The 14,216-nt window shown below is 38.0% G+C and overlaps 1 protein-coding gene and 1 pseudogene across 1 annotated transcript; both read right to left on the bottom strand.

Moving 5' to 3' along the window:
- Positions 1 to 4,812: 4,812 nt before the first annotated feature.
- On the bottom strand, positions 4,813 to 10,320 carry LOC147911151 (olfactory receptor-like protein HbT3; annotated as a pseudogene).
- Positions 10,321 to 11,359: 1,039 nt separating this feature from the next.
- Positions 11,360 to 12,588, bottom strand: LOC101398411 (olfactory receptor 5T2-like). Its single transcript, XM_087428487.1, has 2 exons — positions 12,134 to 12,588; positions 11,360 to 11,870 (listed from the first exon to the last, which is right to left on the bottom strand). The coding sequence occupies exons 1-2, from the start codon at positions 12,571 to 12,573 to the stop codon at positions 11,360 to 11,362; spliced, it is 951 nt and encodes a 316-aa protein (XP_087284613.1). The 5' UTR covers positions 12,574 to 12,588.
- Positions 12,589 to 14,216: the final 1,628 nt, after the last annotated feature.

Below are 14,216 nucleotides of genomic sequence, written 5' to 3'. Positions count from 1 at the left end.
CTAGGTCATCTGGTTGTTCCAGGAAGGTTGACACAGAGATGGGCCACTCAGACCTCATCAAGGAAGAACGTTCAGTCTAAAAACAAGGAGTGAAGTCATCAGACAGCCTTCAACTGTCAGCTATTTCAGGGTCAGCCTCAGCTGCAAAAAGCCACCTTGCCCAAGGTCATGCCATTCCAGGAACAGACCCCATCAGGTGACTGAGTAGGCAGGAATATAATGCCTGGCAATTTGCCTTAACCTATGAACACTCTGACACTAGTTGCTCTACAATTTCACCACATTGGCGTAGGTTCTGTTAAGTTGGCTTCACAGTTTTACTTCTTTTTCTCCCCAGTCTAACTTATTTCCCCTTTTGTTCACAGGTGTTGATCCCTGATAAACATCTTACAATTCAAACTCTGTCTCCTTGTCTGCTTCTGGAGAAGCCAGCCTTCAATAGCTGGTACCATCAGTAGTCTGAGAGAGCAGGTGAAAAGGTAGGATTGGAGCTGAATCAGCCACCATCAAAGTGACAATGAGAACAACATAACTAGTTATGGGTAGAGTTCAGACATCTCTCAATGGAAGATAGTAGTCCAATTGTTATAATTTTCAATAGGCTGAATTGGGAGGATATACTAGTGGAGGGGTTGCACTAATAGTGAAAGTAAAATGTATCAGGTAGTTGAGACATATGAATGTAATAGTAGCTATCAGGAAAATGGAGTTGGATGGCTACTGATAAGCCATTGATGATCTACAATAGAGGGAGAATAACTAGCAATTCAAGACAAGTGTGAAAGCCAGGGGGCCTCTTTGGTTACATAAGATGAAATTCTCATCTTCATTGTATGTGAGGTGGGTAAAGACCAAGGAACAAACTCAAGATGTAATATTAATAGTGTCTGAACTTCAAAGATAGTTAAGTGGCCAAACAAGCCAAGTCTATTATGCCAAGGGATGGTCCTGGGACCCTAACACTTGAGATAGAGATATCTGAGTGGGCGGCACTGAAAATATTGATTCCTCAGGACCATCTAAGCCTGCAGACATGGCCTGCCTCTCGTCACTAAGAAGTAGTATTCCTCCAAGCTATAAGAAAATGTAGAAGTCTCTCTCTTTAGGACAATATACCTTCTCTTCAGAGAACTCTCTCACCTTCTCAGGCCACTGCACTTATAATTGAGGTTAAGTTATAGTAAACCCAAATAGGAGGTCCTGGATTTGACAAGGCTGTGAAAAACCTATACCCCCAAAGAATCTGCAACTACTAGCTAGTTGTATTAGGGGACAAGGGTGTTTGTGTAGCCCTGGTTTCTGAGAGTGCTTGGTCAAGTGGATCACAACATAAAATTGAAAGAGGAAAGACTTTTTACTTGTGAAGATTATCTCAAGATAGAGGCATTAACATCCAGACAAGGACCCTAGGAGATGATTTAATTCTCTATTTGAATGGATGTGTGGAAAGAATGATGACTTATGTTGACCAAATCACTACAGTAGACAGTGTAGAAATGGATTAAGAGATTCAGGGACATGGGAAATCTAGAATTTACAACTGGAAGACCTTTAAGATGACTATTTTCCAAAGGATGGCCCAGAGGGTACATGATTTATAAAGATCATAGAAATATACTGGTCAGAAGGGCACTGCTAGCACTAACAATGATTAGTGGTAGCTCTCCTCTCCAGACTAGGCCTGGCTGTAGGAGACAGTGTTACAGAACTACAAAGCTAGGTGAGAACCATGGGGATAATAGGACCCCAGATGAAAGATGCCAGTGGGTGTTGCTGAACCACCAGAAGAAGGGAATGGATGATTGAACCGAAAGAATATAAATCTTGTATTATTCCATTTTCTCCTAGTATTTACTTGAAATGTGACAATATCCTTCACTATTTTTCTGCCACCACAGCTATAATAAGGAATTCGCAGTCACATTTCTAATTAATAAAATGTTCCATTATGTTTGATATCTGATAGGGTAATTCTCCCTTCATAGTCATCATTCCAATTGTTCTTGGCTGGTGTGAATTTCCTATACAAGAAGACTGAAAACACTTGAAATGCCAATTTACCATAAATTCCCAAAATATGCATCTATCTGTTTCTAGATAGTCCTTTCTATTACATTGATTTTTTTGTCTATCCTACTAGCATGGCAACTAGTGTCATGATAAGAAATTTAGTTTTATAGTAGAGAATATATTCTCTCACTCACCACACTTTTACAATTCTTGTTTCTGAAATTTGTGATCACTGGAACTTAACAGGTATGAAGTATGAGGCCTAGAATTCAAGAAGTCAAAGAATTCAAGTAGCACAATGTCAGGGCTGTGAAGTCTGGAAATACCAGAGATTTCTTGGTCTAAATGACCATTCAAATGCTGGACATAATAACTTATTGATGAAAAGCCAGGTAGTCTTGGAAGGTTGATCCAGAAAACCTTTCCCTTTTGCCTGCCTTGTTGTCACAGCAATGAAGGTGACAGAAGTGGAAGGAGAATGCATAAATGCTTAAGAGGAAATGGTAAGTTATACTTGACTCTATATGTCACATTTGTATTCATTCATTCAATGCATAAATACTTACTGATTACCCATGACAGATCAGGTAGTGTTCTAGGTGCTTGGGATACATTAGTGAACAAAACAGTTAAAGAAAAAAAAAAAAACCTTTGACATGACTAAAATCTCAGCATCACTGCCATGGCAATATTTTAGCCTCCATGTGTGACCGATGTGTCATCCTGTGTATCATAATTGAGAAAAGCCTCTTCAAGTCACACTATCAGCCTCCTAGGAAACAGGACAGCTAAACTATTCATCAACAATCACATGAGCTTGTTTGGGTCCTGGTCAAAGGGCTAGATTAGACAAATGTTGTAGCCTGGGTCCTCCTGTATTGGCACTTAGAATAGGCCCCACTCCTCTTTCTTGAAAAATTATTATCTGTCTCAATAAAGTAAAGAGTCTATAACTAAGTCTAATATTCTACATTTATGACCATTCTGTGCACTCTAAGAAAATAGTTGGCCGGCCCAGTGGCGTAGTGGTTAAGTGCGCCTGCTCCGCTTGGGCAGCCCGGGGTTTGTAGGTTTGGATCCTGGGCGTGCACTGACGGACCGCTTGTCAAGCCATGCTGAGGCAGAGTCCCATATAAAGTAGAGGAAGATGGGCACGGATGTTAGCCCAAGGCCAATCTCCTAATCAAAAAGGGGAAGATTGGCATCGGATGTTAGCTCAGGGCTAATCTTCCTCACAACAACAGCAAAAAAGAAAATAGAAAGACTTAAGTATGGCCCTGATAGAAAAGAAAGCAAAAAGCTCATTTAAAAGCTGAATAAAAGTATTAACCATTCTTCCTAGACATATCCAGTCTACAAAGCCACATGCACTAAAGCAAACAGCCATAGGATGCAAGTGAATTTCCTGAGGAGGAGGCCAGCTTTGATGAAGAAGGAACCCATTATAAAAATGAGGGAGTTGACATTTAATAATGGATCATTTAGTAAGAAACCATGGGCCCCAGCAAGTAGACATGAAATGGGAAAAAAAAAACAGTTCTTTTATAAAATGATTCTAGATGCTGTAACATGAAGAAGGAAAATGGGGCCAATTATTTCTGCTATTTGAGGAGGACTCAACTTAGATGTGATCTATTCCCTCCAAAATCAAGGGCAATCTGCATAATCTCTCATATGTTGATCTCATAAAAAAACAATAAGGGAAGGGAGCAGGAAGGAATAGAAGGAAGAAGAGGAAGAGGAAAATTAATGAAAAGGAAGGAGAGAAGAACAAACAGTTTGGGGAGGGGATGGCCATAGCCAGCATTTTGAAAAGTAGAAGAAAGAGCAAATATCCTTAGTTTCAAAATCCTACGTAGTAACAGCGTAACCAATTAGTGCCAACCATAGCTAGAGGAGTAGAAATAAAAATTGTCAAGAACATATGTAGACTGTAAACTAGAAGCAATTACAGACAGAGAGAATGAGAAATGATAACCCTAGGAAGCGATCATCTCCATGAGGAATGATGTGGGTCTTAAATCACTATGGGTTAAAAAATCATCAGTGAGCAGAAGACTAATGGAAGAAATTTATCCAGAGAAAACTAGAAAAGAAATATACCCCTATAGCACATCTCTTTCCTGTTTGTTAGGAGAGATTGTATTTATGACTTAAGGCCGTTATATGTATTATATTTGTTTTATTCACTCACTCATTTAATTTTTTCCCTGAAAACTTACCTTGCGTCAGCTACTGTTATAATGTGTTATGTATTAATTTGTGTACAAAACACACATGATGCTCATTCCCTTGCAATTTTCCATCTAGGGCTTCTAATTTATTGTTTATAAAGGGTTAAAATATCATTCCACCTTTTGTGCTCAATCATTTTTGTCAAAACTTGTGTTATCATTATAAAGTACTGAGTTGAAAAGCCTTCCAGGTAATCGAACTCAAGGGAGAAATTTCCTAGAAGGGTAAACTGGAAAACTGGGGATATCATTGCTAGGGTGCTCTTTTTTGTTTGTTTCTTTTTTGGCCAGTATATGAAATATTTATAGGAGTTTGGACACATTATGTAAAATCATAGAACTTGAGAGAAGAAAGTAATTTAGATGGCATTGAGTTCATTATACTCATTTTACTAATTAAGACTTTGAGAACCAGAAATGGTATAGGATTTATATGCTCTTAATCCTCTTGCTAATTGGAGGAGACAAGCTTTAAACTGACATCTCTTTAGACAAAGTCCAGTCAGTTCTCTTCTTAATCCACACTTTAGCTGCTCCACCTGTACAATGGCAGGAGCTGTCCTCTGAATTACCTACTCAGCAGGAAATTGTTCCTAACAAGTGTCTTCCTAAATGCATCTTTTATGTCTGTGTTCCTCAGGCTGTAAATGAGAGGGTTCAACATGGGAATTAATGTGGTATAGAATGCTTAAACTACTTTATTAATGTCCTGAGATGAGCTTGACTTGGCCTGTATGTAAATAAAGAAAAGAGTACCATACAAGATGGCCACAGCAGACAATTGTGAAGAGCAGGTAGAGAAAGGTCTTCACTTCCATCAGCAGACTGAATATTCAATATGGTTTTGAAGATATGAATATAGGAGACCAGGATGATCAGGGCACTGGGTATTCCTATTAATCCAGCCATGATGAAAAGAACGAACTTATTGTTCTGAGTGTCAGCACATGCCAAGGAGAGAAGAGGGAGATGTCACAGAAAAAGTGATTGACCACATGTGGACCACAGAAGGGTAAGTGAAAAGTGAAGGTCTCATGGGTAATGGCACATAGAATGCTCATGGCATAGGGTTCCACCACCAGCTGCACACAGACCCGCTGGGACATGAGGATTGTGTACAACAAAGAGTTGCAGATGGCTATGTACCCATCACACTTCCCCTGCAGAGATTTTACAGTCTATAGATCCTATCATTGATAAGGCCGGACTTGCTTATCAATATTTGAATCTTTCTTTCATAGCACCTATAAGTTGTTTATACTAGCTCGTTATAATTAATCCATAACTTTCAATCAATTTACAAAATTTAACTTAAAGGAGCCACGTTTTCTGACTGCAATACAATACAGTTTAAAATTAATATTTAAAAGGTAAAAAATATATTTTTAGCTTTAAAATTAAAAACATAAAATTTAAAAATAACCTTAAATTATTTTTAGTATTCAAATAGAAAATTAAAAATTTAACTTTGGATTATCTATATAATGTGCCACAATAGGAATAATTAACGTCACTAAATATAAATTAAAAGGAAAACAACACTCAGATGAATAACGCAAATATTAAATTCCATTATTATTAAACAGGTACCAAAAAACAAGTAGTTATTACTAGGCACTTGAGAAAAAACAGTGACTTCAGCCTGTAGGGAAGCTGAATTTGCCACTCCAAAATATGCCTCTTTGGCATAAGGATTATCTTGAGCTTGTTTATTTTAAGAAATAGTAGACACAGGAGAAGCTCTGAAAACCTAGTAGAAGTTACCCTATTGCAGGAGACATTTGTAAGGTAAATCTCCATTTGTAAGGGTGTCCCCCTCTCAGTACTGGAAGAGGAGGATGACTAAATCTCTAGAAACTCTTATCAATGGAGAAGGCATGGACTTAAATCTGCATAAGACCATGCCCCTGTTTACTGTGCTTTTCCTGGTAATCTCTCATCACTGGCCCCCAATATCTTCTTTTGTCTTTAGTTGGTGATGATATTTAAGGTAGTGGCTTGGGTCATTTTGGGGAGTTACTCAGTTTTCCTGGCTATCTCCCATGTATATAGGAGGTATAAATGTTATTAAACTTCTTTTTGTTTTTTTCCCATTTATCTGTTTTTTATCATAGGGAGATCTCAGTCAAGAATTTAAGAGGATAGAGGAAAAATTATTTTTCCTCCCCCACAAACCTAATAAGGTAGGGGAAATAGAATGATAAAACTTAGATAACAATTAATAAATTAGAAAGCAAAAAAATATTGACCAACATTTATTCCAAAAAGAGAAAAGAGCCAACATTTCATGAGTCAAAGAAGAAAGAAAGAAAAAGAAATCTAGTGACAAGAGATTCTCACATATTGAAGTATATGGGGTAACTATTTGGGCTCAAAACTGATTCGGCTTGAACTAAAAGCCTGACTTATGGCTTATGAAACATACATCGTACATCTGCTTAACCATTAAAGCAAAGAACACACTCTCTTAAAGTAAGAATGCATACTTCCCCTTCTACGCCCTATTGGTAACGCCCAGATTAGTCCCTTTCCTGACATCAGAGTCACTTTGACCTGCTAATTTGCAACTGGATACCTCTTTGAAATATTGATGAAAACGTATCCTGGGTGTGTTTAATGTAGGTTCTTTGTTCTAAAAAGATATAAGACTCTACTGAAAACCATGCTTCTCCAGAACACTTTCTAAAGCCTTTCCAGGTTATAATCCTCACTCTGGCTCAAGTAAACTCACCTTATTTCTCTTATCTATAGAATGGTTATTGGTTATTTTGCATCGACACTAGAATAGTCCGAGAGAAAGAGAAAAAATATATATACGAAGCACAGTTTAAACCCTAATGAGCTAAGGAATGAAACTATATCATCATTAACTCAAAAGAGATTTAAAATTCCTGATCAGACTTTGGTTTCTGACATCACAATAAATGGTACAAGAATAGCCCTGAAATCATAAACAACATTAAATGTAAACAAAATGGTTTCAATGTTGGGAAAATATTGAGCAAGAAAAACTTGTTCCTGGTAATTTTGCAATCACCATGCCTATTGAGGTGGCATTTAGTTGAAAATTACCAATAGTCTCTCATTTGGCTTACCTATCAAGGTTACCTATTGTCAAATAGGTTGATGCTGACTTTTTAATCTCCAAATGACCCTGTCTTAGCAGCATTAAATTTTTGATGACTAGAAGAATTGATACTGGACACCTACTCAGCTTCTTTACCTGTCACACAAGAGGAGCCATATAAAACTGAATGCCAAGTTTATGGCAAGGAAGGAGTTTTTATTTCAGGTGGTGCCAGCCGGGAGACGAGAGTTTTCACATTTGTCCAGTATCCCCGAAAGTTGGGAGGCAAAGGGTTTTAAAGATTGTGAGGAATGTAGCTGCTTGTAGGGAGGGGGAGCCTGTGGCTTTGCTGGTCAGCGCTTTCCCATCAGCCTGTGTTTGGCCTTGTGAGGCTGCTAGCAGGGAGGAGGATGGCAAGATAAGGGTGGGTGTCCTTCAACAGTCTCTGACTCCATGGTGGGTGGTGGACTCTGGCGCCAGGAAGCCAAGGAGCTGAGGTCTGAGAAGCTTTAGCTTCTTGATATCAGTTTCGCTATAACAAACCTCAAGAACTGGAAATTAGCCAAAGCTTCAGTGTGATCCCAGCTTGAGGCCATCTGGGCTTTTAACAATTTGTAACTCCTATCTGCCTTGTGAAGTTCAGGGACACATAGGTTTAAAAAACCAATATTAACATATGAATGTAACTTAGAGAAGAGGATGAGTGTTTTTGGTTTTAACCCCATATATTCTGGGTTTAATGTAGAGGAACTGACATCAGGGCCAGTATCAATTTCCCACCCATTTTATGTTCATTCCTCAATCTTGAGGGATTTGGGGCTATGCTACTTCCTGCTGAAATGGGGTGTAGGTCCAGGTTAGAGGAGTGAGACTGTTTAGCACTTATTTGGAAATATTTTTTGTTCCCAGTTTTAGGTTGACATTTTGTATTATCAGAACTTTTGTACAGTGTTTAAAAGTTTGGAACAACATGTAAAGGCACATTAAGTATCTGACCACAAGGATAAGAAGGATAGACAACCAAAATTTTAACAGTCCCTGATAAATAGACTTAATCCCTTGGGGAATCTAAGAAAACAGTCCTGAAAACCAGTCTGGATTGCTACCTCTGGGAATGAGAAGAATTTAGGTTCTAAGAAAACAAGACCTCTGACAATTAACAGAACTAGGATCTAATATCCACAAATGTATACTACAGTTTCTGTTGAAACATAATTTTTCTCTCTAAAATCACCTCATTTTTACCAAAGATAGCCAAATTAAGACTCATTGCTTTGTAAAATAAGTCTAGTTTTAATAAACTTGGCCCAATTATTTACATAAGTACAGCAAGAATAGCAACTAATCATACAGGCTCTTTTAAATCTGCTTTGCTAGAACTTTTTATAAGGAATCTCTGAACTTCTAAGGCCTGTCAAGGCCAGAAAAGCCAAGCCAAGGACTTGTCATCAGACTTGCCTGTAATACCTACAGATTTGGGTGAATTCTTCTCTTCTTTTGAGGTTCCCCAAAGTATTGAGGTTCCAGGCACCTGCCAGATAAGTGATCTTCCTTACTTATCTGTAAGGTTGCTGTTTGGGAATGCTGTAAACAAGGTACCAGGCCAATATTTCCAGGTGGCTTTATTCCATAAACTCCAATCTTTATTCCTCAAAAGCTATCTGGTCATATCTGAACCTGTATATGTTTTTTCTCAAATATGCTGTTCCAGTCAAAGCTTTGGTAATATAACCAATGTTTCTAATTGTGTCCTGCTATAAGGAGAACAGATTTTTATTGAACTTATGTAAATAACTATATTGCCATGAAATAAGAACATTCACTTACTGAGAGTTTCCAAATTCTGGAGGGATCATGTAGGGAGAAAAAATAAATGCCTGAATTCTGCTTACTGCTGTAAGTTCTGCTTACTGCTAATTGCTATAAGTCATGGTTCCTTAAGAGAAAAGAGAAAAAGTTTTTCTTAAACCTGGAAAAAAAGAACATTAAAAAAATCAGAAATATTTTAAACAAAAATTTATATAAATTATAATTATCCTTATCAGTTTGTTCAGTCCCATGCAACTGATTCTTGATTTTAATCCTCTGTTAGCAGTTTCATGAAGTCATCAGTTTCTCAGTCAGAATTCTGTAATTTCTTGCCCAGTTCAGTTTTATGATCTGTAAGTTTATCAGAAAACTGTACTTCAGAGTGTCAGTCTTTTCCATGAGTTTTTCTGAAGATGAAACATATTTTGCAAAAGCATCTAGAGTAAAACAATAACTGTCTGTAAACAACAAAAGATTAAAAAAAATGACATTTGACAAAGAAACTTGGTTATTTCCGTGAGCTGCGAGACTTTAAGATAACCATAATTATGACTGATAACCAGGACTGATCAGAATTTTAGGAATGTTATACAATTTAAAATCACCTATATTGATAATATTTACCAACATAATATCGTAGGTTTCATGAAGCAACATTTAGCTGTCCATTTAAACAAGGTGACAATTAAAGAGCCAACTTGACCTTGCACAAAATTCCTGAGGGTTTTACTTCTACAAACCTTCTGTCACTTACTTTTTTGTTTTGTTTTGTTTTGTTTTGGTTTTGAGGAAGATCAGCCCTGAGCTAACATCCGTGCTAATCCTCCTCTTTTTGTTGAGGAAGATCGGCTCTGAGCTAACATCTATTGCCAATCCTCCTCCTTTATTTCCTCCCCCTCAAAGCCCCAGTAGATAGTTGTATGTCATAGTTGCACATCCTTCTAGTTGCTGTATGTGGGACGCGGCCTCCGCATGGCCCGACAAGTGGTGCGTCGGTGCACGCCCGGATCTGAACCCGGGCCGCCAGTAGCGGAGTGCGTGCACTTAACTGCTAAGCCACGGGCCAGTCCTGTCACTTACTTTTGATGACATATTTTGTAACAGAGTTAACGTGTCTGCAACATATCCAATGTTGATAACTCTGAAAACATTTATTTCAATTAAACTAACAAACTTAGCCTTTTGTTTATCAAAGATCATTTTATATCATGTTAACTTGAAAGACATCTGGGCTAGCTCTATTACATTCAGAAATAACTTATGAAAGTGTTTACTCCAAGCCAATTAAATAGAGCTCCCTTAGAAACTGTACCTACCGGAGGCAGACAAATATGTATAGAGACATATAACCACAGAGATCTTCAAAACTTTAACCAGGTCTAAGGTACAAAACTCAGAAGAATAGTTAGACCTAAACTATTTTTCTAGCAGTTGGATATGCTCAGATGGCCAAAATTATTGACTAAAGATTTTTTTTCCTTTTATTGTAAGAACTTTTACAGCTGTTTTTTAAATATTTGTCTATTTTAGAAGTTTCTGTATATTAATCAAATATTCCATCCCATTGTGAGAGGTTTTGAATTCTCTCTTCTAAGGGTGACACTTAAGGTGGACTCATGTAATATATACCAAATTCATATATTGAAGTCCTAACTCCTGTACCTCAGAATGTGAATGTATTTGGAAATAAGGTATTTGTGAAGGTAATTAAGTTAAAATGAGGTCTTAGGGTGGCCCCTAATCCAACATCACTGGTATCTTTATAAGAAGAAGATATTAGGACATCGACACTCAAAAGAGAAAAGGACAAGTGAAGACACAGGGGGAAGACTGCCATCTACAAGCCAAGGAGCAAGGCCTCAGAAGAAATCAACCCTGCCATTGCCTCACACTTCTACATTCTTCAACAGTGAGAAATAAACTTCCATTTTTAAGCCACTAGTCTGATACTTTGTTATGTTAGCAGTGACAAAATAACAGAATCTGTATCAGCACATTTGTACATATGTGTGTATATGTTTGTGTGTGTATATCTGAGGATGAATTAAGTAAGAAGGAAATAGATGACACAATTTTTCCTCATGTGTGGAAACTGTGTAGGTGGAGGTATGACTATGATCTTTATCTAAAAATGTCTAAGAAGAATAGAAAGACACTAATAAACTAAAACAAAACATTTTTATCATAACTTCTTGATATGCAGACAATGAACATCACTCAATTTATTTCAATTTAATGGTTAGTGTGTAAAATATATTTTATTGATACACCTAATTTTACCAAACAATCTATTCATTGCCTCTTTTACATCTTTGTTCCTTAAACTGTAGATGATGGGATTCAGCACGGGAATCACAATGCTGTAAAATGTTGACACTATCATGTCATTGTCCAAAGAGTAGCTGGAACTTGGTCTCACATACATGCAGAAGACTGTTCCATAATAAATTGACACTCCAGTTAGGTGAGAACCACATGTAGAAAAGACTTTTCGTCTCCCTTCAGGGGAGTGCATCCTCAGAATGGCCAAGAGAATGAAACCATAGGAGATCAGCACAATCAGAATAGTGACTATCTCAATAACGCCTGTAAAGTAGGAGACTAGAAGCTGGTTTGTGTGCATGTCAGAACAAGAAATGGTGAGGACAGGAGGGATGTCACAAAAGACATGTTTAATTTCATTAGATGCACAGAAGCTTAGGCTAAATGCAGCCCCTGTGTGCATTGAAGCATTCAAAATGCCACAAAGAGGGGGCCGGCCCGGTGGCGCAAGTGGTTAAGTGTGCGTGCTCCGCTGCGGCGGCCCAGGGTTCGCTGGTTCGGATCCTGGGTGTGCACTGACGCACCACTTGGCAAGCCATGCTGTGGCAGCGTCCCATATAAAGTGGAGGAAGATGGGCATGGATGTTAGCCCAGGGCCAGTCTTCCTCAGCAAAAAAAAAAAAAAAGAGGAGGATTGGCAGATGTTAGCACAGGGCTGATCTTCCTCACAAAAAAATAAATGCCACAAAGATAGGAAGCAATAATGAGTGGCACATAGACCCTGGGTGACATGTTAACTGAATATAGCAGAGGGTTGTAGATTGCTACATAGCGATCATATGCCATTGCAGCCAAGAGAAAACATTCTGTGGTCCCAAAAGTAACAAAGAGAAACATCTGGGTGGCACATCCAGGGAATGAAATGGCTTTATTTTCCAATAGGGAATTGACCAACATTTTTGGGGTCACAACTGAGGAAGAGCAGGCATCCAAGGATGATAACACACTAAGAAAATAGTACATAGGGTTGTGGAGCCAGGAATCCCCAGTGACCAATACAACCAGTCCCAAATTTCCCATCAGAGTAAACAGGTAAATTGCCAGAAATAGGCAGAATAAGATGGTTTGCAGTTCAAGCTTGTCTGTGAAGCCCTTCAGTACAAATACAGTAACTTCAGTGACATTCTTCATGTTGACACTTCATATTGAACAAACTTGAAGATATTTCTAAAATTATAATACGTATTGCTATGACAAAAATTAGCAATATTGTGACTCAGGGAAAGTGAACTATGTGCTCATATTTACGTCTTGGCAATGCATAGTTTCCCAGCCGCATTTCAGGAGACAGTAACAAGACGATGGGTCAAAGGTTGATGCCCGTCACTACAGAATCAAATGGAAGATTTGAGTTTTAACTCACTGGCTCAACTCATGTCATTTCTAAAATCATTAAGTCAAATGGTTAATTTAACAATGGATTTTACTAGCTATTTTTCTATTAAATCATGTTAAAACACAGTGAATAGCTAAAACATTTTTGTTATATAATTGTCACATTAATGTTTATTTCAAAATAATAGAATAAACATTGAAGTGCAAATTATGTTAATAAAACTAATTTTGAAAATAACTTTAAATATGGTGTCAGGGAAGAGGGAAAGTCTCCCTCGTCCTTTCCCTTAAGGTTCTTATGGCTGGCCAAATAATTAAAAGACAGGTTAGCAGGAGAAAATAATACCAAGTTTGATAACATGTTTACATGGGAGAAACCAGGGAAACAGTTTCTCAACACAATAGCAGGGATTCTCGTCTTAAACACCATCTTCAGCTAAAGACAAAGGAGGATGTTGGGGGTGGTAGAGGTTTGGGATTTCAGAGGGGAAGAAGACAATTCACATGGAGAGGGAAATGTAAATGTTTGTCAGACAATTCTTTGCAGGGCCACCTATAGAGAATGTGGCCGGAGAGACAGAAATCACATTAATCAAAAGTATGTAGATTTAAGTCCTCTCCTTCCATACCGATAAGTGTTTCTACAGAGACAAGGCCATCCCCCCCACTTCCCAGTACAGAGAGCGAGATAGCTGCTTTACAAATGTAAATGTTTTGGCAAACAGAACTTTGATAAGAATGGGCTTAGCGAGGTCTCTGCCAGTCTGTCCATACCCAGAGTTAAATTCCTTTAGGCAGTTAGTGGGGGAGGTTAAATGTTCATCAGAGAAAATAATCAAGGTAAAGAGATATATTTCAGGGGCCGGCCCCACGGTGTAGCAGTTAAGTGCATGCACTCTGCTGCTGGCGGCCCGAGTTCAGATCCCCAGCTCGCACCGATGCACCACTTGTCAGGCCATGCTGTGGTGGCCTCCCACAGAAAGTGGAGGAAGATCAGCACGGATGTTAGCTCAGGGCCAGTCTTCCTCAGCAAAAAGAGGAGGATTGGCATGGACGTTAGCTCAGGGCTGATCTTCCTCACAAAAAGAAAAAAAAAAGAGATATATTTCAGGGTGGCCAATTTTGATCTCCCACAATAGAATATGTTGTATTAGATTAGTTTGACAGACTAACAGCCTACTGAATTGTGATATTTTATGAGTTAATCTCTAAAAATTTTCCAACTCCATTAGGTTATTCTGAAAAGAACTAAAGAAGATTTTTTTTGAAGAAGATTGATTATGATTTTATATAAAATTGTATGACAACTTGTTTCCTTTAATTTGTTTTTTAAATTTAGCATTATTTTGTCCTTTTTAGGTAAATATTTGGTCATTTGCATTGTTTTGGGAAAGGTAAATTCTTGATAATCTGTGTTTTTATACTTTCTCAAAATCCTG

Source organism: Ceratotherium simum, unplaced genomic scaffold (assembly GCF_057802395.1).
Source record: "Ceratotherium simum simum isolate JZ-2026a unplaced genomic scaffold, ASM5780239v1 HiC_scaffold_55, whole genome shotgun sequence".
Taxonomy (NCBI): domain Eukaryota; kingdom Metazoa; phylum Chordata; class Mammalia; order Perissodactyla; family Rhinocerotidae; genus Ceratotherium; species Ceratotherium simum.
Note: the sequence above shows the minus strand (reverse complement) of the source record. Positions and strands in the feature narration are given on the sequence as shown.

What these genes read in the sequence shown, in the direction of transcription:
- LOC101398411 (XM_087428487.1), bottom strand. Translation starts at nt 12,573, where the DNA reads ATGAAGAATGTCACTGAAGTTACTGTATTTGTACTGAAGGGCTTCACA. An exon ending in CCACTCATTATTGCTTCCTA is followed by an intron (nt 11,871 to 12,133) that starts TCTTTGTGGCAT and finishes GGGCCGGCCCCC; the next exon opens with TCTTTGTGGCATTTTGAATG.